At 37.0% G+C, this 25,960-nt stretch overlaps 2 protein-coding genes across 2 annotated transcripts; both read left to right on the top strand.

The window, feature by feature from the left end:
- The first annotated feature begins 8,827 nt into the window (after nucleotides 1-8,827).
- Nucleotides 8,828-9,301, top strand: LOC140873895 (uncharacterized). Its single transcript, XM_073277183.1, has one exon. The coding sequence runs from the start codon at nucleotides 8,828-8,830 to the stop codon at nucleotides 9,299-9,301; it is 474 nt and encodes a 157-aa protein (XP_073133284.1).
- A 491-nt stretch (nucleotides 9,302-9,792) lies between these two features.
- On the top strand, nucleotides 9,793-12,223 carry LOC140875509 (F-box/FBD/LRR-repeat protein At1g13570-like). The gene is made up of 6 exons (XM_073279212.1): nucleotides 9,793-9,926; nucleotides 10,586-10,804; nucleotides 10,889-10,964; nucleotides 11,193-11,410; nucleotides 11,566-11,700; nucleotides 11,781-12,223. The coding sequence occupies exons 2-6, from the start codon at nucleotides 10,610-10,612 to the stop codon at nucleotides 12,078-12,080; spliced, it is 924 nt and encodes a 307-aa protein (XP_073135313.1). The 5' UTR covers nucleotides 9,793-9,926; nucleotides 10,586-10,609; the 3' UTR covers nucleotides 12,081-12,223.
- Nucleotides 12,224-25,960: the final 13,737 nt, after the last annotated feature.

Here is a 25,960-nt window from a genome sequence, read left to right as displayed (position 1 = left end):
GAAGAGAATACACGAATTTGATTCGTTATTCCTTACTGCGATTCAAAATCACAGACCGGAATTTTCTCGGGCAGAGCAAGGAAGGGGACGGCCGATTATTACTTTGAGAGGCTAGGGTTCGATTTTTGCTCTGTCTCAAAAATTATGACCTGTTGTGTGTAATTTCTGTACTGAAATAACTTATTTATAATGCAGGCCACTAACACCTTAGGGCCCATTAGTCATAAGCTGGGGCCCGACAAGCAAAGCCCGCTCGTTCAGAAATTAATATAAAATTCATCGTGACTCCGATTGATGAAACGATTTCACCAATGTGCACAGAAACCATTTCTGCACGTTTTAAAGTCAAAATAAATTTTCCTGAATCCGAATTCAGTGGTTTCCAAAAATGTCCATCCCTATGTCATTTTAGGAAATCCTACTCCCTTACTCTTATTTAAGAAGTCCAACTCCTTAGTTCATTAAATTTAACTCTTTAAATTTAACTATCTCAACGGGGATTAAAACTCCATTACACTGTGTGACCCTCATTGGTTCAGGGATACAGCTAGCCGTGGGCTCACAACTCCTTGTGACTCGGAACAACACTTTCCGACTTGCCCAACGAATCATGGTAAAGCGCCTAGCAACATCGCCCCATGATTCCCTAGGTATCACTGATAGTGCCTACAAGAACCAGTAGATTTTGGTTAACGTACAGTACGGTCCCTTCATCCATATATCCCGATCGAATCAACAACCATTGGTATATCGAGAGTCGCTCAAGATTCGATAACTATGCAATACATCTTGAAGATCAAATTAGTGACATCGCATGTGCTACTAAGAAACCATTTCTTAAATCACATCAATTACTCTGGCCAGAGATTTATCACACTAATATCTCCTCAGATCGCATAGGATATCCACACTCGCAAGTATGTGGTGAATCCTTGACAACAATGCATTGACTCCTATATGTGTCGTAACTGTACCCAATCTCGACACCTGATGACCCCCTCAGAGTCGGTAAACGAGTCAAAGCACAGTACTAGCATATAGAGTCTCCATGATGTTTCAAGTCGTAAGGACTAATGGTGTACAACCAAAACCGCGGACTTTATCCACTCGATAAGTGATAACCACTTGGAAAGTCCGGATAGGGTAGTTCGACTATTCATCCTATGAATATCCATTTGCATGCTTCGAACATCTCCATGTTCCCTACCAATGAAACGTGGTACTCCGCATCGCAAATGCTAGTCTCAAACTCGAGCGATCCTTATCCTTATTATCGGACGGCTCAATCGACTAGGAACGGTTTTAGAATATACAGTGACTATAAGATGTATTTCATGATAGACATCTCCATGTTCTACCACATCTTACATACACTATAGTATATTCAAGGTCTTTATCAAAACAACAATAGTATATCACAATATAACAATATGAAGTAATATAAAGTCATTGCCATAAAAGTGTAAATAATATTAAACAAAAGATTGTTTATACAAAGAGTCAACAAAGCCCATAGCCACACAGTTGGCTCACTGGGCACCCACTCTTACAATCTCCCACTTGCCCTATAGCCAACTAGTCATACTACGTAGACCCATTGCTTCGCGATGTTTGTCAAACAATGGTCCTGGCAAAGGCTTAGTAAGTGGATCAGCGATATTGTCTGCAGAGGCCACTCGTTCGACACTGATGTCTCCTCTTTCCACAATCTCCCGGATTATGTGGTATTTCCTCAGTACGTGTTTGGATCTTTGATGAGACCTTGGTTCCTTTGCTTGAGCAACGGCACCCGTGTTGTCGCAGTACACCGGGACTGGACCAACAAATTCAGGAATGACGCCCAACTCTTGGACGAAATTCCTCATCCAAACGGCCTCTTTAGCAGCAGCTGATGCTGCAATGTATTCAGCCTCAGTGGTGGAATCCGCTGTGGTGTCCTGCTTGGAACTCTTCCAAGAGACAGCACCACCATTGAGCATGAACACAAATCCAGAGGTTGACTTCGAGTCATCCACATCACTTTGGAAGCTAGAGTCGGTATAGCCTTCCAGTTTGAGTTCTCGTCCTCCATAAACCATGAACATATTCTTAGTCCTTCGCAAGTACTTAAGAATGTCCTTCACGGCTTTCCAATGCATCTGACCAGGATTAGACTGATATCTGCTCGTGACACTCAGAGCAAATGCTACATCCGGTCTGGTAGATATCATCCCATACATGATACTACCTATAGCTGACGCATATGGTACATGTGTCATATTCTCTATCTCTGTATCAGTCTTGTGACACATAGACTTGGATAGAGAAACTCCATGACACATGGGTAGATGTCCTCTCTTGGACCCATCCATTGAAAACCGTTTCAATATGGTATCGATGTAGGTTGATTGAGTGAGTCCTATCATTCTCTTAGATCTATCCCTATAGATCTGTATCCCAAGAATGTAGGATGCCTCACCCAAATCCTTCATCGAAAATCTACCTGATAACCATATCTTTGTTGACTGCAACATCCCTACATCATTCCCAATGAGTAGGATGTCATCAACATAAAGTACTAAGAATGTCACCGCATCCTTAACTACTTTCTTGTACACGCAAGGTTCCTCCGGGTTCTTGATGAAACCAAAATCTTTAATTGTTTCATCAAATTTATGGTTCCAACTTCTTGATGCTTGTTTTAGACCATAAATTGATCTCTGAAGCTTGCATACCTTATGCTCGCTTCCCATGGATGTGTACCCCTCAGGCTGCTTCATATAGATTTCCTCCTTAATGTCTCCATTAAGAAAAGCAGTCTTCACATCCATTTGCCATATCTCATAGTCATACCATGCAGCTATGGCAATTAGGATTCTTATGGACTTGAACATTGCAACTGGTGAAAAGGTTTCGTCATAGTCAACTCCTTGCCTTTGAGTATAACCTTTAGCCACCAATCGCGCCTTGTAGGTCAATACCTTACCATCAGGCCCAAGCTTTCTTTTGTAGATCCATTTGCACCCTATCGGAACAATTCCATCGGGAGGATCTACTAAAGACCAAACTTGGTTTGTATGCATCGAATCCAATTCTGACTGCATAGCTTCAAGCCATAAATTCGAATCCGCATCAGAAATTGCTTCCTTGAAGTTTCTTGGATCACATCCAATGTCGGGTTCATCTTGATCCCCTTCAAGAAGAAGACCATATCGAACAGGAGGTCTAGAAGTCCTCTCGGATCTTCTAGGTTCAGGCGTGTCCAGTAATGGTTCCTGAGGCGTAGGATCGTTATTTTGTATTTCGGGTTCTTCTCGAACTTCTTCGAGTTCCATCATCTCGCCTTTCTTATCCAATAAGAACTCCTTCTCCAAGAAGGTGGCATTCCGTGAAACAAACACCTTTGTTTCAGCAGGATAATAGAAATAATATCCGATTGAATTCTTCGGATACCCCACAAAATAACACAAGCTGGATCGACTATCCAACTTATCTCCCACTGTCCGCTTCACGTAAGCAGGACATCCCCAAATCCTCAAGTATGAATACTTAGGAGCTTTGCCATTCCATAACTCGTATGGTGTTTTGTCCACTGCTTTAGTGTGGACGTTATTCAACAACAATACCGCCGTTTCAAGCGCATAGCCCCAAAACGAAGGTGGAAGCTCAGTGAAGCTCATCATGGATCGAACCATGTCCAACAAAGTTCGATTACGACGCTCCGATACACCATTAAGCTGTGGTGTCATAGGAGGAGTCCACTGAGAGAGAATCCCATTCTCTTTTAGATAGTCCAAAAACTCGGTACTCAAGTATTCTCCACCTCGATCCGATCGAAGTGCTTTAATACTTTTACCTAGCTTGTTTTCTACTTCAGCCTTGAATTCTTTGAACTTTTCAAATGCTTCAGACTTATATTTCATTAAATATAAATACCCATACCTAGAATAATCGTCAGTAAAGGTAATGAAGTAGGTGTGGCCATATTGAGTCCCAACTCTAAATGGTCCACAAACATCTGTATGGATCAAATCCAACAGATTTTGACTACGCTCAGGTTTCCCCTTAAAAGGAGATTTAGTCATTTTCCCTTTTAGGCAGGATTCACAAGTAGGTAGAGAGTTAATATCAGACATATCAAACATGCCCTCTCCCACTAGCTTGTTCATCCTCCTTGAGGAAATATGACCTAGTCTAGCGTGCCAAAGGTTTGCCGGGTTTTGACTATCGATTTTCCTTTTGTTTGTTGTCGCCGGTTTGTCAATACAATTTACTGGAACGTCTTTTAGTTTTAAATTGTATAGATCGTTTTCAAGTTGTCCATTTCCAATTAAACATTCATTCTTGTAAATATTGCAAATCCCATTCACAAAATTACAAGAATAACCATCTCTATCAAGCATAGAAATAGAAATAATGTTTTAATTAAATCTGGAACAAATAAAACATCTATCAAAAGTAACTTAAAACCGTTCTGCAAAAAAATAAATATTTCCCATAGCTATGGATTTAACTCTGGAACCATTCCCGAGCCCTGACTGGGTCTCACCCATCCTTAGCCTATTACTTCTTATCATCATTTGCAACTCATTGCAAATATGAGATCTACATCTGGTATCCAATACCCAAGAAGTAGTATTAAAAATATTTATTTCAATGAATAACATACCCTTTGCAGTTCGCAACTGCTCGAGGTATTCCTTGCAGTTACGTTTCCAATAACCGGGTTTCTTGCAGTGATGGCAAACTTGTTTAGACTTGTCCAATTTTGTATGTAACATTTTGCCTTGAGATCATGGTCCAACCATTTCTCTAGTTACATCAGCCGGGGCTGTTTTCGGAGAAGCCTTTTCTAACACTTAGAAAATCTTTTTCCGAACTTAGGACAATCTTAACTTATGGAATCATTCTGTATTGTTTGCGTCAATAAGTTTGTTTTGTTGGAGAACAGAAACATGTGGATTACTGAGATAAAACAGACAATTATCGATGATTGTTTAAATAATTTACTAAGACATAAAATTGGCGAATTTTATTTTATGAATCTCACTCCCACTATTTTAACGATTTCACCACCCTCTAGTGAAAACGGGAAACTTTTTCCTTAGTGAGAACATGGAGTCCAATTGACAAACTTATAGTCCCGAATAATATCAGCCAACCATAATTCTCAAAAGGTAGAGCCCAATTGCTTCCAAAGCAACCCCCATGTATTTACCTCATGTCCAATAAGGGCCCAATAATATGACGCCGTTTAAAGTGACATGTCAAGATGACCCATCAATATTAAGTTGTGATGGACGGTCGCCATGTGGATCCCCCAATAATATGAGCCGATCCCATGGGAGTTCCACCCAACTTACAACATTTGTCGATCCAATGTACAGCTTTCCGACGGACGGGCCCCCCCAATAATATGAGCCGGACCGTATCCGCGGGTAGCATCACATACATTGACCGTTGATGGAAGGTAGGAACATTTAAACAATATTTAAATTTCCTTTATTTATCTTGATATAAATTTTAAATCATATTTAAAATGAGGGATTTTATTTATAAAAATATTTGTCTCATCATATTTAATTTATTGCATGCATTGCCGGATTCACGCAATTTATGTCTAAACATGCATACAATCATAATATCACATATTATATAGGATGATCGATTCCATTTCTAATTGACCCGTGGTTGCCAATCACGGGTCTTAGCCCAATCCTAGGTAATATGCAGTATGCAAATGCAATCCTATTACATATGCTTCCAATTTACATTTCTTCAGTCTTCATTGTCTGCTGGGCCCACCATCTTCAAATCTTGATCTCCCACTAAATCTAATGTATTTACAATAAATAACAATGACAAGTAGGGGATACATTTTTAGGGGGTGGGAACGGGCTATAAACCAAGCCCACTTTTATTACATATGACATTCATATCGGGCCATAAACCAGGCCCATTAATAAAACCAACAACAATAAAGACAAAATGTAAATTCCTAACATACACCTACAAAATTGGTCATGGCAATCGATCATCCTTATCCAATAACATTTAATTCAAAATTAATTTATTGGATAACATGCTGTGGCAATTCAAATTTAAACAAGATAAAATCATATTTTATATATAAAATCACATTTCACATATAAAATCATATTTTATCTCCATATCAAATAAAATCATATTTTATCTATAAAATCCAATTTTACAAATAAAATCATATTTTATCTAATATATCATAAGATCATATCTTATCATCAATTGTACCAAAATAATTGATTTCAAAATTCAATTTACGGATAAAATATTAAAATTTTCCAAAAATTCAAATTTATCCAAAATCAATTTTAAAATTTACGGACTCGAACAATTCGATCCGAAATCTCGTGAACCAATCAAAAACAATTTTTGACCGGACCAAAAAATAAAATTTTAACATATTAAAATTAATTTTTAATAAAATATTAATTTTTCCCGCGGGCCGCCCGGGACACTCCCGGGCCGGCCCGCACCCGGGGCGCGGGCCGGGGGCAGCCCGGCTGCCCCCTTAGGGCAGCGCCGTGCGCTGCCCTGGGCGGCGCCGAGCGCCGCCCCTGGGCAGCGCCGAGCGCTGCCCTGCGCAGCGCCCAGCGCTGCGCTGGGCAGCGCACAGCGCTGCCCTGGGCGGCGACGGTCGCCGCCTTGGGCGGCGACGGTCGCCGCCTTGGGCGGCGCCGTGCGCCCCCTTTGGGCGGCGCCGTGCGCCGCCCGGGGCAGCAACAATTGCTGCCCCACCGGGCAGCGATCCAATCGCTGCCCGGGTTTTGCCCCGAAAAAATTTTTTTTTTTTATTTAAAAATATTTATTTTGTTTCATAAACCGAGACTCAAAAATTTTGTACAATTGATTAATTCAATCGATTGATCTGAGCAACCTGGCTCTGATACCACTGTTGGAAAACTGGCGAGTTCCCAGACCAATTACGATTGATACCCGGTGCAGCGGAAGTTTAAAAATTTTTCATGGAACGTTTCCATGGTATGGGTATCAACCGTTCATCGATTGAATTACGTGTGTGTAAAATTTAAATAACAATTAAATAAATTTTACCTCAAATCTCGCAACGAGATTAATGGACACCAACAGAACAATTCTGCTCTTGTTGTCTCTCCCTGGAACCGATGAACGCCTTCAATCAGGTCCACGAACAGAGGTTTAATCCCTCTGATAGATTGCACTAGAAAATCTATCAGAAGTTTTCTGCGAAGAGAATACACGAATTTGATTCGTTATTCCTTACTGCGATTCAAAATCACAGACCGGAATTTTCTCGGGCAGAGCAAGGAAGGGGACGGCCGATTATTACTTTGAGAGGCTAGGGTTCGATTTTTGCTCTGTCTCAAAAATTATGACCTGTTGTGTGTAATTTCTGTACTGAAATAACTTATTTATAATGCAGGCCACTAACACCTTAGGGCCCATTAGTCATAAGCTGGGGCCCGACAAGCAAAGCCCGCTCGTTCAGAAATTAATATAAAATTCATCGTGACTCCGATTGATGAAACGATTTCACCAATGTGCACAGAAACCATTTCTGCACGTTTTAAAGTCAAAATAAATTTTCCTGAATCCGAATTCAGTGGTTTCCAAAAATGTCCATCCCTATGTCATTTTAGGAAATCCTACTCCCTTACTCTTATTTAAGAAGTCCAACTCCTTAGTTCATTAAATTTAACTCTTTAAATTTAACTATCTCAACGGGGATTAAAACTCCATTACACTGTGTGACCCTCATTGGTTCAGGGATACAGCTAGCCGTGGGCTCACAACTCCTTGTGACTCGGAACAACACTTTCCGACTTGCCCAACGAATCATGGTAAAGCGCCTAGCAACATCGCCCCATGATTCCCTAGGTATCACTGATAGTGCCTACAAGAACCAGTAGATTTTGGTTAACGTACAGTACGGTCCCTTCATCCATATATCCCGATCGAATCAACAACCATTGGTATATCGAGAGTCGCTCAAGATTCGATAACTATGCAATACATCTTGAAGATCAAATTAGTGACATCGCATGTGCTACTAAGAAACCATTTCTTAAATCACATCAATTACTCTGGCCAGAGATTTATCACACTAATATCTCCTCAGATCGCATAGGATATCCACACTCGCAAGTATGTGGTGAATCCTTGACAACAATGCATTGACTCCTATATGTGTCGTAACTGTACCCAATCTCGACACCTGATGACCCCCTCAGAGTCGGTAAACGAGTCAAAGCACAGTACTAGCATATAGAGTCTCCATGATGTTTCAAGTCGTAAGGACTAATGGTGTACAACCAAAACCGCGGACTTTATCCACTCGATAAGTGATAACCACTTGGAAAGTCCGGATAGGGTAGTTCGACTATTCATCCTATGAATATCCATTTGCATGCTTCGAACATCTCCATGTTCCCTACCAATGAAACGTGGTACTCCGCATCGCAAATGCTAGTCTCAAACTCGAGCGATCCTTATCCTTATTATCGGACGGCTCAATCGACTAGGAACGGTTTTAGAATATACAGTGACTATAAGATGTATTTCATGATAGACATCTCCATGTTCTACCACATCTTACATACACTATAGTATATTCAAGGTCTTTATCAAAACAACAATAGTATATCACAATATAACAATATGAAGTAATATAAAGTCATTGCCATAAAAGTGTAAATAATATTAAACAAAAGATTGTTTATACAAAGAGTCAACAAAGCCCATAGCCACACAGTTGGCTCACTGGGCACCCACTCTTACACCTGATTGGTGGCAGAACCTCACAACCACTCGAGATTCATCTGATATTGAAATGGCAGCAATCTTAATGTGGAATATCTGGCAAAACCGAAATGATGTGGTTTGGAATGGCAAGAGCAAACCAGTTGTTCTTATTTTCTCTTTCGCCATGTCCGTACATTCCCAATGGGTTGCATCTCGTAACAGTCAGATACCTCGATTACCCCATCCTATCCAACAGCAGATTACACATTGGCAATGTCCCCCAGCTCCACTTATCAAATGCAACGTCGATGCAGCGCTATTCAACAACCCCCCTCGCATGGGCTATGGAGGTATAATTAGAGATCACAGAGGAATGGTTGTAGGAGCTATTCATGGATGCATTCCTAGAATACAAAATCCAGCCATTGCGGAAGCCTTGGGCATAAGGGAAGCATTAAGCCGGCTAAAAGAATTTGATTACCATCACATTCAAATTGAATCAGATGCCAAAATTGTAATAAATGCTCTTAACTCCTCAATCCATCTTGGGCATTTTAATTGAATATTGTAAACTTCTTGTCGAAGAATTCCAATATTGTTTGTTTTATTTTGTTAGGCGATCAGCGAACCAAGTTGCTCACGCTTTAGCTAGGGCGGTAGGTTCTTTGTATGATTTTGAAGATCGAGTTTCTCCCTCGCCTTCCTTTATTTCGGATGTATTTTTGGTTGACTCTATTTAATATTAGAGTAATACTACATGTACAACCAAATTTGTACAACAACTTTTACACCACAAAGAATTCAATACAAAATTTTAATTTATCAAATCTCACGATACATTAAATGCAAAATCTCACGATATCATATCAAAATCTCACGAGATAATAGCAAAATATCATAACATAATTGTTATAAATATCATTGTACAATATATTGGTTGAACCTCTAGCATTATTCTTAATATTAAGTTTTTTACCAAAAAAAAAAATCCCATAACGTTGAAGAATTTATTCGTTAACAAATTGCCCGTGTGTCCAAAAAAACAAGTTTTTTATTACGTTCTCTCACGACAAAAGAGTTCAAATATACCATGACGATGAATCCGAATCCCACCAAATCCGTCCGCCCTAATTATTATTCAAGAACGAGAAGAAGTTGAGACGATCACAAATCCACTTTCGTCTTAGGTAAATCTAGTGCCTTTTGTACTTCTGATTCCGTTACATCGTATGTTTCTGTTCTTGTTTGCCGCCAGATCCCCCAATTTTACTTGCTTTTCTTTCGAAAATTTAGTGTGATCCTTTAGGTTTACATACTCACAGTAGTTTTGGGCTGAACTGTGTATTGTTCTGTAGGAAGTTTAATAGTTGATTATGTTATTCAATTCTTCATGCATTAAGAAATCCGTCCAACTTTGGTTGAGATAATGTGAAATTGTAGTTGTTCTTTCCTGCTTGTTTGTTTTTTTTGGCCACTTTCTGGAATTAGTTCTTTTTTTAAAAAAAAAACTATCTTGCTTATTATGTGGTTGTTTTTTTCATCCCAATAAAAGGGACGGCTACAGGGTAGGGTTAGTGAGGAAGTTGAGAAATTTGATTGGGTGAACTATGTGCTTGAATCATGTTCATTAACCTATCTGTAGAAGATAGGCACTAGGAAATCTATTGAATTTTTACTGAAAGTGGACCGAACGTTCTTGCCACGAAGTTAAAGTCTTTTCCCCCCTAGTGTCAGGAACGATGGCGTGAATTTGTTATGTAATGGCTTTTCATGTTTTTTCTCCCGCTCCCAAAATATATATATTGATGGTTGTCATAGTTAATGATTTGGATACATTGCTGAATAGGGATTATTTAGTTGAAGAGTTTGGATGGAAAATGAATTTTATCAAGACCTCATAGGCGAACTGCCTCAATGCATAATTGAAATCATCCTCACAAAGCTTCCAGTTAGGGATGCTGTAAGAACAAGCATACTATCGAGAAATTGGAGGTTTAAATGGGCCTCGCTGATGCATCTTGTGCTGAATGACAGATGTGCAACTCATGGCAGCGATAGATCAATTGTCGAGACCATCTTTTGAACTTTATGACCAGGTTTTTGTTTCTCGGCCTATTGATAAGTTCTCACTATCTATTCATACTTGCAGGGCGCTCCTGAGGTTGATCAGTGGCTTCTTTTCATTCCTTGGAAAGAGATAAAGGAACTAATTCTTGAAATAGGAGGTCAGTCGTATAGGGCACCATCCTGTCTTTTTTTTTTTCCTTGTGAGAAACTTACTGTTTTTGGAGCTTGTTCAATGTGAACCGGCAACCCACCAAAACTTTGAAGGATGTTTGTGTTTGAAATACCTCAATGTTAAGCAAATCTTGATTCCCTCTTCTGATGTTGAATTCTGATTTCAAGTTGTCATCTTCTCGAGAGTTTGACATTGTTGTACTTTGATGGCTTAGAGCTGACTGTCCGTGCTCCGAAACATAAATACTTGATATTAGAAGGTGAATCCAAGGATAAATGTCTTGCTAGCACCTCAAATTTGGCTGTTATATCTGTTGCTATGACCGAAGTCAGCGCTGAGCACTTTGAACGTTGTTCTGGCTGCAACCTCAATAAGTTTCTTGGTGGTGTTCCGAGGTTTCAGAGGCTTATTGGACATATATATTTCACAGAAGTAAGATATTGCCTTATTTTCTAGTATGATATAAATGTGTAAGATAAATTTACCAGTTTTCATACACAATTGTTCCATGATTTACTGTAATTTGCTTGGTAAATTTGAGCTCATTGTCTCTTCTATTGTCATATTTGAGTATTGTTGATGGTCAGGGATGGAATCCATTAACTTATCACCATTTAAAGAATATCGAGTTACATCAAGTTAGCTTTGTTGATGACGAAGAGATTTATCTTGTGCTTCGACTAATTGAGAACTCTCCAAATTTGCTTGAGCTACAAATATCCGTGAGTCACTTCAACATGCTAAATTTTCTTTTGACATTGGTGGATGAAAGTGGTTACATGTTTTTTTTTTCCCCTTACAGGTTTCCTCAAATCCATTAGCTAGAACAAAAGATCGTGATTTGGATTTCTGGGCTAGAAAGATATCTTCTGATTTCTTGTTTCAGCGGTTGAAAACTGTGAAGATTATTGGTGTATATGGTGGGCCATTGGAAATTAGTTTTATCGAGTATCTGCTCAGGCATTCGCCCTGCCTTGAGTTAATGAGTATAACACGGAGGCTATGCACACCCGAAAGAAAATTGAAGATTGTGCTTGATATAGCGCGCTGTCGTCGGAAGTCCCCACGAGCGTCGGTCGTTTTTAATCCCGATCAAGGATGAATGTGCTACTATTTTACTTAAGATTTAATGTCTAGGCCCTCTATGAAATTATGAACTCTTTTAGTTGAAGTTTTTATTAAAATGTTTAAGCTCGAAAAATAATAATTTTATATAATCTCATATTTATGCTGGTTTGAGTCAAGTTCCCCAAAACCCAAAGGAACAACTCCGCATAGATTATTCTCGATCAATATCCTGTTTTCATACATTTTTCAAATACTAGTAAGGACGCGTGGAGGAGCACTTCGAAAAATGAAACAATGGTATGACAAATATGACTAACAATGTCAATAATGTTATAAATATATCTTTCTTGAATCTTGATTTAAAATTATCATTATATTCTAATTTAATTTTTAATAAAACCAAAATTATTGAGCAAATTAGTTATTTTATAAGATTTTTTCTTTTTTAGCCATTAAAAGCTCACTTTGTGCCCTTTGATATTATTTTATTTACAAAAATAATACTCATTTTATAAGATATATATATATATATTTTGTGAATATTTGTGTAGGAAAATGCTATATTTTTATTATTTTTTAATTTTACAATTTATTATTTATTTTCTTTGTTAAAAAACGAAATGAACGAGCACGCAACGCGTGCAGTGAAATACTAGTTATTATTGTAGATGATTATCTTATTCAAGATATGTGATCAAGGTAAATATATCAAGATAATATTTGTAAAAATTTGTATCTTGTAATCTTTTTCTATAAATGGAGGTGATTGAGTTCAATAAAATTTACGCTTGAGTATTGACTCATATGATTCCCTCATCTCATAAATTCTATTATGATTTATAACACGTTATCAGCACGATATTGTAACCAACTGAGAATGAAAATAATTCTCGTTTCATTGACGTCATTGGAATAGCACAACGTGTTGTCAATACTCAATTTTATGAGAGATATTTATTGGTGTTCTATAAGTAGTACAATGAAATAATTGATATATTGATGCTCATGAAATATCATGAATATGTTGATGGTTATAAAGTAGCATAACATGATTTTATATTGAGAATTTGAAGAAATTCATGATCATGATATAATATATTCAGAATCTAAATATATATTCATGATAAAGATGTGATATATGATTTCGTATATTGAGAAAGTGAAGAAATCATTATTGGTATCTGATATGATATCATGTCAAAATATATCAATATTGACATATTGATAAAAAAAAAAAAAGGATGCAAGATTCTATCAATATTGAAATATTGATAAAAAGATGCAAGATTTGATAATATTAATGAAAAATATTAATATAAGATACAAGATTTGGAAATATCCTCGAAGAATATAATTTAACGTCCTTTTGGTTGTTGAGGATCTTATGAATTGAGAAATTTAGTACAATTTCTCAAAGAAATCGATATGTGATCTAAAATTGTCAATGTTCATAAGAAAAAAATTATTAAAAATATATATCAAAAGATATTGACTTGATATTGATTCAAATCATATGTTTGTTATGAATGTTCTAGAAGAAGCATGATATATTATTTGTCATCTTTTTATGAATAGCGACTTGATTTTCAATAATGAACTGGCAGAACTGCATAGAGTATTGATTGACAATTATGAATGTACGGTAGTAAGATCGCAACACTATCAATCGAAATAGAAAAATAAATGTTAAACTCAATGAATTGGACCATCATCTATATTGGACAACGTCGACGATGATGGATTGATGATAGCTTATGCATGATGATGTCAATGAGTTGATTTATGACTAACTTCAAGTCATTTTATTTATTTATTGAACTAATTTATTTTTTGAAAATTAAGTTTGTATTTGTTTAAACTAAATTGTGGAAAATTCTAGCATGCGTTTTGTTTTGATTCACATAAATTATTTTAATGGTATAAAACAAGATCTACAGAATTTGTAAATCTATTCTATTAATTGGTTAATAAATTGCATGAGATGTCACATTAATTGAATATGCAATTTGATGATAATTTTTTTTCCGATTTAAGAATTTTATATTTTCAGGATTTATTGCGTTGTAAAATCTTTATTATGGATTTTAAATTCCTCAGTTTTGATTGTGGATATAAATTTTGGATTTTTTTTCAAAATCATTTGATTACGTTATCATTTTTTTAAAATGAATGATAAAATATTTTTATCACACGTTATTATCTTACATGTAGAAACATGAATTTAATGTGAAATGATATTCGTGATAGATCAAATGTCATTGTCAAAGGTAAAAGATCTACTGGTGCATACGAGATTTTGAAAAAAAGGTACACTTGATTTTTCAATTGCAATTCTTCTAATATAATATCTTATTTATAGTATTTTGTTCAAGGAAAGACAATTATGAAAGTTGTCTGATTAATGTGGTCCATTCTTTTAAGTGAATGTGACAGTGTCAATGAACACATTTGATACACTGTGGTTGATTAATTCTTCAAGCAAGAATAAATTATCTCGTATGAAGCGAGATACGAATTATAAATTCGGCACAAAATATATTGTGATATACGTCACAATCAAGTATTGTATTAAATGCACATCGTTATCTCGTATCACTATCGTACCTGACGTATGTAAAAGATTTATTGATATCTATCAAGCAAGATATAAAAATTTATGGAGACCGTTGATGTCTATTTTATCGTATGTTGATTGGATGTCTGAAAGATCTAGAAGATCGTTTGAGTGACGATGAAAATAATAATGTGCTTGATATTATAAAGTAGTGATAAACATTGACGTATATGAATTTTTGAATCTAGTATATATTGATTTGGTTTAAATAGTATATTACAAATCAATATTTCTTGAAGAGCTAAAGAGCTCCAAAAGTATCATTGATAGAAATACTTTCAGAGTTTGACATTATTGATTTAATTGAGCATTCAAATTATATAAATAGTTGAAAAACTATTGATAGTGCACAAAGATGTTAATAAATAAACCAAAAGTTCCTGGATCAATGAATATTGATGTTTTTACTCAAAGATCCAGAAGATTTTATGAATTCTTATTTATGGCTTAGCGAAATTGATAGCACTATCATAAAAGCTCAAATTGATAGAGAATCCCCATATTATCTGAAATGAATAAATAACATGGGCCCACGGAGCGCAACATGATGTTTGCAAAAATACGTATTGAGAAAAACTTCCAGAATATATAATCAAGACAAGCTTGATAAAAAAAAAAAGAGGATATGCATATCAATTTTATGATTATAAATATGTTGGTTTAGTTGATTTCTTTTGTCTCCAATAAACTATTAAACCATGAGAATAAATGCATCATATTTGGGGATATCTGAAATATATATTATAAATATTATGTCAAATGACTATGTACTGAAAGTTAATGTTTGTGCGAGAAATGCACTACATAAATCTCTCGAAGAGATTGTAAATATTTTGGAAATAAATTAGATCTTATGATCAATTATTTTGAGCAATTCTCATTCGTTATTTTTGTGAAACAATGTTTCCAACATGAGAGGGACAAAATAGAAACTACAAGAATAACTTTTGAGATCGATCCCAATAAAATTTAAAGTGAACATGACGTTCAAAGATTAAATCTCAAAATTTATTATTTGATCTTGTTTATAAGATCGTTTAGCTTCATTTAAGTTCAAGTTGAAGAATGTATATAAATGGTTTTTAGTGACGAAACCCCTTTAAAGAAAATGAGTGAATATATCAATATTGTTAGAACCTAATGGGGGGGATTTAGGTTCTACTGACAACTTTAGCAATTTAAAGCGATTATGCAAGTATGCAAGCGGAAGACTTAAACAATAAAAATAAATGCGATAAATAAATGCGTAAAATAAATAAAGCGATAAATGAGATAGGATATGTTATGAAAGTTCGACGATAAATCGTCTACGTCTCCCCTTCTTGGTTAAGATCGATTAACCAAGGATCCACTAGCACTTCAACGTCTTGACCTTGATGGCTCCAAGGATAGCCGTACAACTCAACACGATCACCGCGCCGATACAACTCGAATACTTGGCCTTAAGGGCTCCAAGGATAGCCTCAAAAATCACACAACACACTTAGCTTCACACTCAAGTGTTTACAACAATAGCACAACCAACTCACAAACTTATTTTTACAAACACTCTCAAATATCTTAATATATCACACAAACACTTTGATAGAGAGAAGATTGCTTGCAAAGGAGAGAAGAGATGAGTTGAAATATCTCCAAATGACCTTGGAAAGCCTCTATTTATAGTTGAAAAGGATTTGAATCTGATTTGACTGCATGGAGCATGTGTTGGAAAGTCATGAGTAGGCAAAAAAGTGTTCGGCACCGTTGCCTGCTTTCACCCAACACTGAGCGGATTTTGTAAAAAAATTATATTTCACAATCTAACGGTTGGATTGATCTGAAATTTTTCTTGAAGCTTTAAAACATCTTAATATTTATTCTGAATGGTGGAGATTTCATTTGATCTAGACAAACATTTCCAGTAATTTTCGGAAATCGCTTCTTCATGTTTTCGCTTCTTGTTATGCGTGACACATTTGAAAAATTCATATCTCCCAATCCATCCGTTGGATCGATCTGAAATTTGGACAGAAGTTGTATAACATCCTAAAACTGAATCGGATTGGTGGAGATTTGATTTAAATGTCTCAAAAATTCCCATTTATTTTCTGAAGTTGAATCTTAATGGTTCGCTTCATGTTCTGTAAAAATAGGTACTGCACAACTTTTGTGGAAAAATCATAACTTCATATCTAGCCGTTGGATTGATATGAAATTTTGATATAATTTTTAAAACATCTTGATCTTGACTATAAATGGTGGAGATCAGATTCTGATTCATCAAAACTTTCCAGTAAATTTCTGAAATTGCTTCTTTATCTTTTTGCTCCTTGCAGAAGTAGGTACTGTGCGGGGCATATTTGAAAACATCATATCTCTAAATATATCCGTTGGATTGCTTTCAAATCTGGACATAAGATTTAACACTTCCTCATCTAGATTATGACTGGTGGAGATCGGATTTCAATGCATAGAAAATTCCCAGTAATTTTCGGATGTTGTTGCTCCATAATTTGGCTTCTCTTCTTGTCTTTTTTTTTTTTCATATTCTCATACAATGTTACATATCATCCACATAACATTGTGTCCATTATATGAGCAATATGAGACTTCATAAATACATTTATAGCTTCAAAATAGCTTTCAAGAATTTATTTGTCAATAAATCTAATATGCAAAATCTCACTTTAAATTGTTAGTAACAATTAACCGAGTTTTGTAATCATCAAAACATAATATTATGGAGACTTTTTAATGCATTAAAAACATTAATCTCATAACACGAGATTTGTATGCGTTTAAGGCGTAACAATCTCCCCCTTTTTGATGATCACAAAACTTGGTTAAATAGAAGAAATAAATAAAAAATTTAAATTTTCCCAATATAATTGCATGAACAAAACTCCCCCTAAATTAAAAAATTAGTTAATAAGAGTTTGTTTATCAAATAACCAATTTTATTCTCCATGCATTGAACCAAACTAACTCTCCCCCTTAGGTAAAGTATTTAACCAAACTAATTCGATCTCCCCCTTTTTGTGATAATCAAAAAGACTGGAAAATTAAATGCAAAAACATGAGAATTGAAATATGATTTCTAAAATGCAACACATAAATTTCATATTAAATGTGAGCTTTATAACTTTGAATAAATACAATTAATTTGTATTATCCAACATTAAATTGCTCGAATTTAATATTAAGTTCTCCCTTAATATGACATTTAATTTATTTATGTCCACAAGTGATTACAACTCAATCATGTCAAGTTCACCACGTAAACGAATAAAAGTATTTTCATCTAGTGGTTTTGTAAAAATATCGGCAATTTGATTTTTAGTGTCAACATATTGAAGTTCAACTTCATTTCGTTCGATGTGATCACGAATAAAATGATGACGAATGTCAATATGTTTGGTGCGCGAATGTTGAATTGGATTCTTTGTAAGACATATGACGCTAGTGTTGTCACAGAAAATAGGGATTTTTGAAAAAGATACACCATAGTCGAACAATTGATGCTTCATCCAAAGAATTTGCGCACAACTACTACCGGCAACCATATATTCGGCTTCGGTCGTTGACAACGCAACACAATTTTGCTTTTTGTAAAACCAAGAAACTAAATAATTTCCTAAAAAAAAAACAAGTTCCACTAGTGCTTTTTCTGTCCTCCTTATAACCACCTAAGTCTGCATCACAGTAAGCTTTTAAATCAAAGAAAGAATTTTTCGAATACCACCAGCCGAGATTTGGAAATGCGTTTTAAGGCGAACAAAATGTGATTCCTTTGGACATGATTGAAATCGTGCACACAAGCAAACACTAAACATAATGTTCGGTCTACTAGCAGTAGCATATAATCAGGAGCCAATCATACTACGAAAGGAAGATTGATCTACAGATTTACCATTTTCATCCTTGTCGAGTCTGATTGTTGTGCTCATCGGTGTAGATGACGATTTTGTGTTCTCCATCCCAAACTTCTTTAGAATCTCCTTGATGTATTTGCTTTGATTCACAAAGAACTCATCCTTGCACTGTTTGATTTGCAATCCAAGTAAATAGTTAAGTTCCCCCATCATGCTCATCTCAAAGTGATCCTGCATCAACTTAGAGAATTCTTGACAGAAAGTTTCATTAGTAGAACCAAAAATTATGTCATCAACATATATTTGCACAATCAATAAATCATCTTTGATATTTTTGGTAAATAAAGTAATGTCAAAATTTCCTCTCGAAAAACCATTTGAGAGAAGGAAAGTTGATAGTTTTTCATACCAAGCTCGAGGAGCTTGTTTCAAACCATACAAAGCTTTGTTTAGTCTATATACACATGATCAGGCAAAGAAGGATCAACAAAGCCATCAGGTTGTTCAATGTAAACTTTCTCATTTAGTTCACAATTTAGGAATGCACTCTTAACATCCATTTAAAATAACTTGAAATTTTTAGAGCAAGCAAAAGTAAGTAGCATGCGAATAGATTCTAGTCTAGCAACAGACGCATAAGTTTCATCATAATCTATGCCATCTTCTTGACTATATCCTTTTGCTACAAGTCTAGCTTTATTTCTAGTGATAGTACCATGCTCATCAAGTTTATTCCTAAAAACCCATTTAGTACCAATAATAGATCTATCATGCGGCCTAGGAACAAGACACCAAACATCATTGCGCTTGAATTCATTTAATTCATCTTGCATAGCAATAATCCAGGAATCATCTAATAAAGCATCATCAATGCACTTAGGTTCAACATGCAAAACAAAAGCAAGATGATTGAAAATATTATTAAGTGATGAGCGAGTGGTTACTCCCTTCGAAGGACTACCAATGATAAGATCCATAGGATGATCTTTATGAAGCATTCAATCCTTCAGAAGTGGTGTTTCCTCAACAGAAACATCTATATCATTTAAGCTTGATGAAGCCATCTCTTCTTCGAATAATTCTACATCATCATTTTTAGTGCGAAAAACTATAGACATAGATTAATCAAATACAACATGCATTGATTCTTCAACAAGTAAAGTGCGTTTATTAAATACTCTAAAAGCCTTACTCATAGTAGAATACCCAAAAAAAATACCTTTGTCGGATTTGGCATCAAATTTGCCAAGGTTGTCCTTACCATTATTATGAATATAGCATTTTGATCCAAAAGCCCGAAAGTATGAAATATTATGATTTCTCCCTCTCCATAATTCATATGGAGTTTTCTTGAGAATTGACCTTATTGATACACGATTGATAATGTAACAGGCAGTGTTCATTGCTTCAGCCCAAAAATATTTTGGTAGAGAATGCTCACATATCATGGTCCTCGCAATATCCACAAGTGTCATATTTTTCTTCTCAACGAACCCGTTTTGTTGAGGAGTCCTAGGACAAGAAAAATTGTGATCGATGTCTTTCTCTTCACAAAAATTTGTAAAACTCTCATTTTGAAATTCAGTTCCATGGTCACTACGGATCTGTTTTATTGAAAGATTTTTCTCATTCTCAACACGTTTGACAAAAGTTTTAAAATAATCAAAGGCATCATTTTTTTGGGCTAAAAACAATGCCCACGTGAAACGTGAGAAATCATCCACAATGACAAATGCATAAAGCTTTCCTCCTAGGCTAGCGTTCCTCGATGGACCACATAGATCTAGGTGAAGAAGTTCAAGGGGCATAGAAGTTGATACAAATTTTTTTCTTTTAAAAGATTCCCTTGTGTGTTTGCTAAGTTGACACGCATCACAAACATAATCTAATTTTAAATTGAGTTTTGGCATACCAACAACTAAATCAAGTTTAAAAAGTTTTTCTATGTACTAGGACCAACATGACCTAGTCTCTATGCCAAATAATGTTGTCATCAGTATTCAAGGATACAAGGCTTTTAATATTAAGTAGCCCGAACCCAGTTTTAGTGAGTAATTGCTAATTAATCCAATTAAAATGTTTAAGGGAACTCTTAATGGATTAACGGAGTCCGGGATTAGACCCGAAATGATCAGAAATGGTCCGAAGGATCAGAAGAAACGGACGCAACGTCCAGGGATCGGACGCAAAGTTCGTGCCATCTGAAATGCGTCATTTCTTACGCATTTGATGGGACATCGGAAGCAACGAAGGAGAATGGAGGCAATGTTCTTTAGGCAGAACAGACGCAACGTTGATGAACGGACGTTCCGTTCGTGGTCTATAAATAGGGGTGCCGAGATTCACATTTGAGCACACCAATCACCTCTTCTCTCTCGTTTCTTCAGCCTTCGAGCATATATCTAGGGCATTCTAGGCGTCCCATTTGAAATACGGAAGTGGCATAGCGATCCAGGCGTCGTAGCGGAGCTGTGGCCTAGTTTTGAGGCAATCGACAGCAAAGGGCTAACGATGGATGAAGGTATAGCTTTTGCTTCCTAAAAATATTTAGGAGTATGCAATAGCCTAGTTAAGGCTTTTAGAGCACTATAATGATATTAGTATCATTTGGCAGTGTAGTGCGGATTATAGGCATAGACCTAGAGCTGGTAGAGCGCGCCTAGTATTTGAGGTACGAAAGTACTATTCGAGATATCCTGACTGAGTATGCATGTATTATGTGACTGCATGATTTATATTCCATGATTTTATGTTGCATACATTTGCATCTTGAGCTATCTCTTTTGAGATGTCTGTTAGTATGGTTTTATCCTATCCTGTTAGTGGATGGACTTCCATCGATTTGGGTCCCCGCGTATCCACTGGTATTTTGATATGTGAGCCACCTCCTAAAGCGACGGCAAAGCGTTCTACATACCAGGGCCCGGTCTCTCTTTGTTATTTGATTCTTTACCTCCAGTCAGTACACGGTACACTTTCATGCATGTATACTCATACTCTCGTGCTGAGAGTTTTATGCTCACGTCTCGTACTCTGTGTTTTTGGACACCCTATTCCATGGGGCAGGTTTGTGATTGGACGAGGCGGGTGGATCCAAGAGGGCTAGGCAGTGGTTGGTCAGCTGGAGCTTTGTCTAGGTTTATTCTTTTGTATTGGGTTGATACAGGATTCGATTTGGTTGTATAACTATTTGGGTATTTGCACATTCCTTTCCTTGGGATTGTATTAATGTTTATTGTTTTCACAGCTTATTCTGGTTTACTGTTTGATTAAGTTAATTGCATGCCTAAGTTCTGTTTAGTATGTGATCTCGGTAAGGGTCACTACTTTTATGGTATCAGAGCGTGCATAGTATTCTTGGGATTTAGATTCTGCATAAGATAACCGTGAGGTAATTTTTGTAGATGGCAGACCGCGATGATCAGAGTAGCCATGGCAATATTGGTGGACGTTGGGGCGATGCCGATCGGGAGCGTCGTCAAGAACGCCATCATCATCGCCATGATGATCAGCGTTTCAGTGTGCGCCGATTCTTACAGATGGGTCCTAAGCCCTTATTTGGAGGCGAGTCTCCGGAGGATGCGGAGAACTGGATAGACTGCATGGAGACGACTTTTCAGAAGTTTCACTGTACTGAGGAGCAGAATATGGAGACACTTGGTTATCTTCTGGATGTGCGAGCCCGGAAGTGGTGGAGATTCACTTCTGCATCTTTTGTTGCGGCGAGAGGAGTGGCCACCTGGGCCAAGTTCCGCACAGCTTTTCAAAAGCTGTATTTTCCTCCTGCACTCCGTCAGATGAAGGCGGGTGAGCTACTGAGTCTGCGACAGGGAGCCATGTCTATTGACGAGTATCAGCAAAAATTCTTCAATCTATTATCCTATTGCCCCGAGATTGCTGACAGCTCTAAGATGAAGTACAATATGTTCCTTCAGGGCCTTAACCCTGAGATTCATGACCGTGTGGCGGTTGGTGATGACATGACCTACGAGGTTTTGGTGATTCGTTGTCACCAGGCGGAGGATAGCATTCTGCGGAACTGGTCTTTCTCTCAGTCTAGGCCTGCGAGTTCTTGGGTCCCCTTGCTCAGAATTTCAAGAAGTCTGGATCTACTTCTTGTTCCTTTGGTTCCGTTGGTGTTGTTCGTTTTGGGAAAAGGGGAAGTGGGACCATTGCGGGAAGAACCATCCGATCGACAGATGTCGTAAAGCTTCTGGAGCTTGTTTCCATTGTGGAGAGATGAGTCATCTCCGGAAGGATTGTCCACTATCTGGGGGAGGCGGTTCTGGTTCTTGTTTAGGATCAGGTTCTCAGGCCACCGTTCAGCAGAAGTCGCAGGGATAGCCTGCTGGGAGTTTTCACTTGAAGCCGCGAGCTTCTGACCAGGTGTTTGCCATGAAGCATGATCAGGCAGTGGAGGAGAACGAGAAGGTCATCGCATGTACATTTCTTTTATATGGTATACCTGCTCTTGTACTTATTGACACTGGTGCATCTCATTCTTTCATTTCTGCACGTTTTGTTAAGAGGCATAAGTTACCATGCATTGCACTAGACGTATTAGTTTCTGTTTCTACTCCGATGGGTCAATCTTCTTTGGCTAAGCGTCTAGTGATGGGTTGCTCTTTAGAGTTCGAAGGGAACATTCGAATAGCAAATCTCATGGTTCTTGCAATGGATGACTTCGATTGTATTCTGGGGATAGACCTGCTGACTTTCTATCGAGCTTCAGTGGACTGCTATCAGAGATTAGTACGCTTTCATCCGAATGGGAGAGATAGCTGGTTTTTCTATGGTGAGGGAGCACGACCCCCGATGCCTTTGGTATCGGTTTTGAGAGCCTGTCGAGCTCTAGAGTCTGGCGGGGAAGGATACCTTATCTATGCAGTTGATTTGTCCGCTGAGAGCGTTGGGATAGAGAGTATTCCTGTTGTGAATGAATTCCCAGATGTATTTTCAGATGAGATTTGGGTATTCCTCCTGCTAGGGAAGTCGAGTTTGGCATAGAGTTGATGCCGGGTATTTCGCCTATTTCTTGAGCACCGTATCGTCTGGCTCAGTCAGAGATGCGTGAGTTGAAAAATTAGTTACAGGATCTTTTGGACAAGGGGTACATTCTTCCTAGTGTATATCCTTGGGGAGCTCCTGTTCTCTTTGTGAAAAAGAAGGATGGGTCTATGCGGTTGTGCATTGACTACCGACAGTTGAATCGAGTTACTGTGAAGAACAATTATCCTTTGCCTCGTATTGATGACTTTTTTGATCAGCTGCAGGGTACTTCGATTTACTCCAAGATTGACTTGAGATCTGGGTATCATCAGATGAGAGTCCGAGATCAGGACATAGCCAAGACTGCATTTTATACTCGCTATGGGCATTACGAGTTTCTAGTGATGCCATTTGGATTGACTAATGCGCCGGCTATATTTATGGATCTGATGAACCGTGTCTTCAGGGAGTTTTTGGACAAGTTTGTTGTGGTATTAATTGACGACATCCTGGTGTATTCGCGTAATGCAGACGAGCATGTTTCACACTTGCGATTGGTACTGCAGACTCTTTGGGATGAGCAGTTGTATGCCAAGTTGAGAAAGTGTGAGTTCTTGATGGATCGAGTGGTCTTTCTTGGCCATATCATATCCAGGGAGGGGATTTCTGTTGATCCGAGCAAGATTGAGGTTGTGCTTAATTGGTCGCGTCTGATGACGGTTGCTGAGATCCGTAGTTTTTTGGGATTTTTGTTTTTTGCAACTGAATCATCTGAATAATTGAAGGCCTCAATTCAAAATTATTTGCCTCCATAGTAGGGCGAACGATGCTAGAGCCATAGCCTTCAATTGGCGAACGAATTAAATCCAAAACAGTTTTGTTGGCCGCCATATCTTCCTATGATTCAGATTATGTCCCAAGCTCAAGATTGATAGATCTCTTGGATTTTTTAATCCAGCTAAGCGTGTGTTCGATATCTAAATCAAGTGGTAGAAGCTCCCTAGATCGAGTGATATGCATGCACAACAGATAGTACCTCAAAATCACTAAGAAAAGAAAATAATTCAGAATTTAATAAAATAAATTAAAATAAAGTCTAATCTCAAGTGAAATAAAAATTTTGATATCAAAACAGTCCTCGGCAACGGCGCCAAAAACTTGACCGCTTAAATCGGTGTGATAAAAATCTGTTGGCAAACGTACCAGGTCAAGTAATAGTAAAGTGGACAAAGGTCCAGATGTCGAACCCACAGGGACTGTATATGTATGATTACCAAAATGTGATTATTCCTACTTAATCTAGACTAATCAATAAAAGAGATGAATTTTCAGATTTATAACTAAAATAAATTAAATTGCAAATAAAGTTCAATTGAAAATGCGGCAGAGATTTTGGATTAAATTAAATATGGGAAAAGCTTAATCAAGGACACACGTAGGTACCAGACAAATTATGTAACATGTAGTCAATTCAGAACTTAGAGTTAATCTTAAATTACGAAAATTCTCCTAACTTGTTCAAAGGTCTATTTCTAGAACAATCAAACCTATTAAAATATTGACGGATTAATTTTTTATAATTCTAATAAAATTCGAATGCATTAAATATTTGTGAAAAGTTCAGTTTACACCCAAAGCGCACACTGAAACCGAATTCTATTTTTAATCTGTTTTACAATGTGTTGATTATTAAAGTGATCAAAATCAATCCCTCCTCTGTCGACTTAGGATCGATTAACACGCAAGCAAACAGTTGATCAAGCTATTCACAAGACAAATATAAATCTAATAATCAATAAAATAAAATCAAGTCTGAAAAATTCCAAACAAACATCCAAGTTTTCTACATAAATTTTTCTGGCCCAATCACGTGGCCTCGATCGAAAAGAAAGAACTACTCAAAGTCTAACATAGTTCTCAAAAAAAGTTTTCGATCCAAAACTGTAAGAGTGGGTGCCCAGTGAGCCAACTGTGTGGCTATGGGCTTTGTTGACTCTTTGTATAAACAATCTTTTGTTTAATATAATTTACACTTTTATGGCAATGACTTTATATTACTTCATATTGTTATATTGTGATATACTATTGTTGTTTTGATAAAGACCTTGAATATACTATAGTGTATGTAAGATGTGGTAGAACATGGAGATGTCTATCATGAAATACATCTTATAGTCACTGTATATTCTAAAACCGTTCCTAGTCGATTGAGCCGTCCGATAATAAGGATAAGGATCGCTCGAGTTTGAGACTAGCATTTGCGATGCGGAGTACCACGTTTCATTGGTAGGGAACATGGAGATGTTCGAAGCATGCAAATGGATATTCATAGGATGAATAGTCGAACTACCCTATCCGGACTTTCCAAGTGGTTATCACTTATCGAGTGGATAAAGTCCGCGGTTTTGGTTGTACACCATTAGTCCTTACGACTTGAAACATCATGGAGACTCTATA

This window comes from Henckelia pumila, chromosome 1 (assembly GCF_033568475.1).
Source record: "Henckelia pumila isolate YLH828 chromosome 1, ASM3356847v2, whole genome shotgun sequence".
Taxonomy (NCBI): Eukaryota; Viridiplantae; Streptophyta; class Magnoliopsida; order Lamiales; family Gesneriaceae; genus Henckelia; species Henckelia pumila.
This window is presented reverse-complemented; position numbering and strand designations above follow the sequence as displayed.

Bases quoted from the DNA above. Each gene is read 5' to 3' on its own strand.
- LOC140873895 (XM_073277183.1), top strand. From the start codon at position 8,828: ATGGCAGCAATCTTAATGTGGAATATCTGGCAAAACCGAAATGATGTG.
- LOC140875509 (XM_073279212.1), top strand. From the start codon at position 10,610: ATGGAAAATGAATTTTATCAAGACCTCATAGGCGAACTGCCTCAATGC. The intron at 10,965-11,192 runs GTCAGTCGTATA...TTGATGGCTTAG, and splicing joins ACTAATTCTTGAAATAGGAG to AGCTGACTGTCCGTGCTCCG. The intron at 11,411-11,565 runs GTAAGATATTGC...GTTGATGGTCAG, and splicing joins GACATATATATTTCACAGAA to GGATGGAATCCATTAACTTA.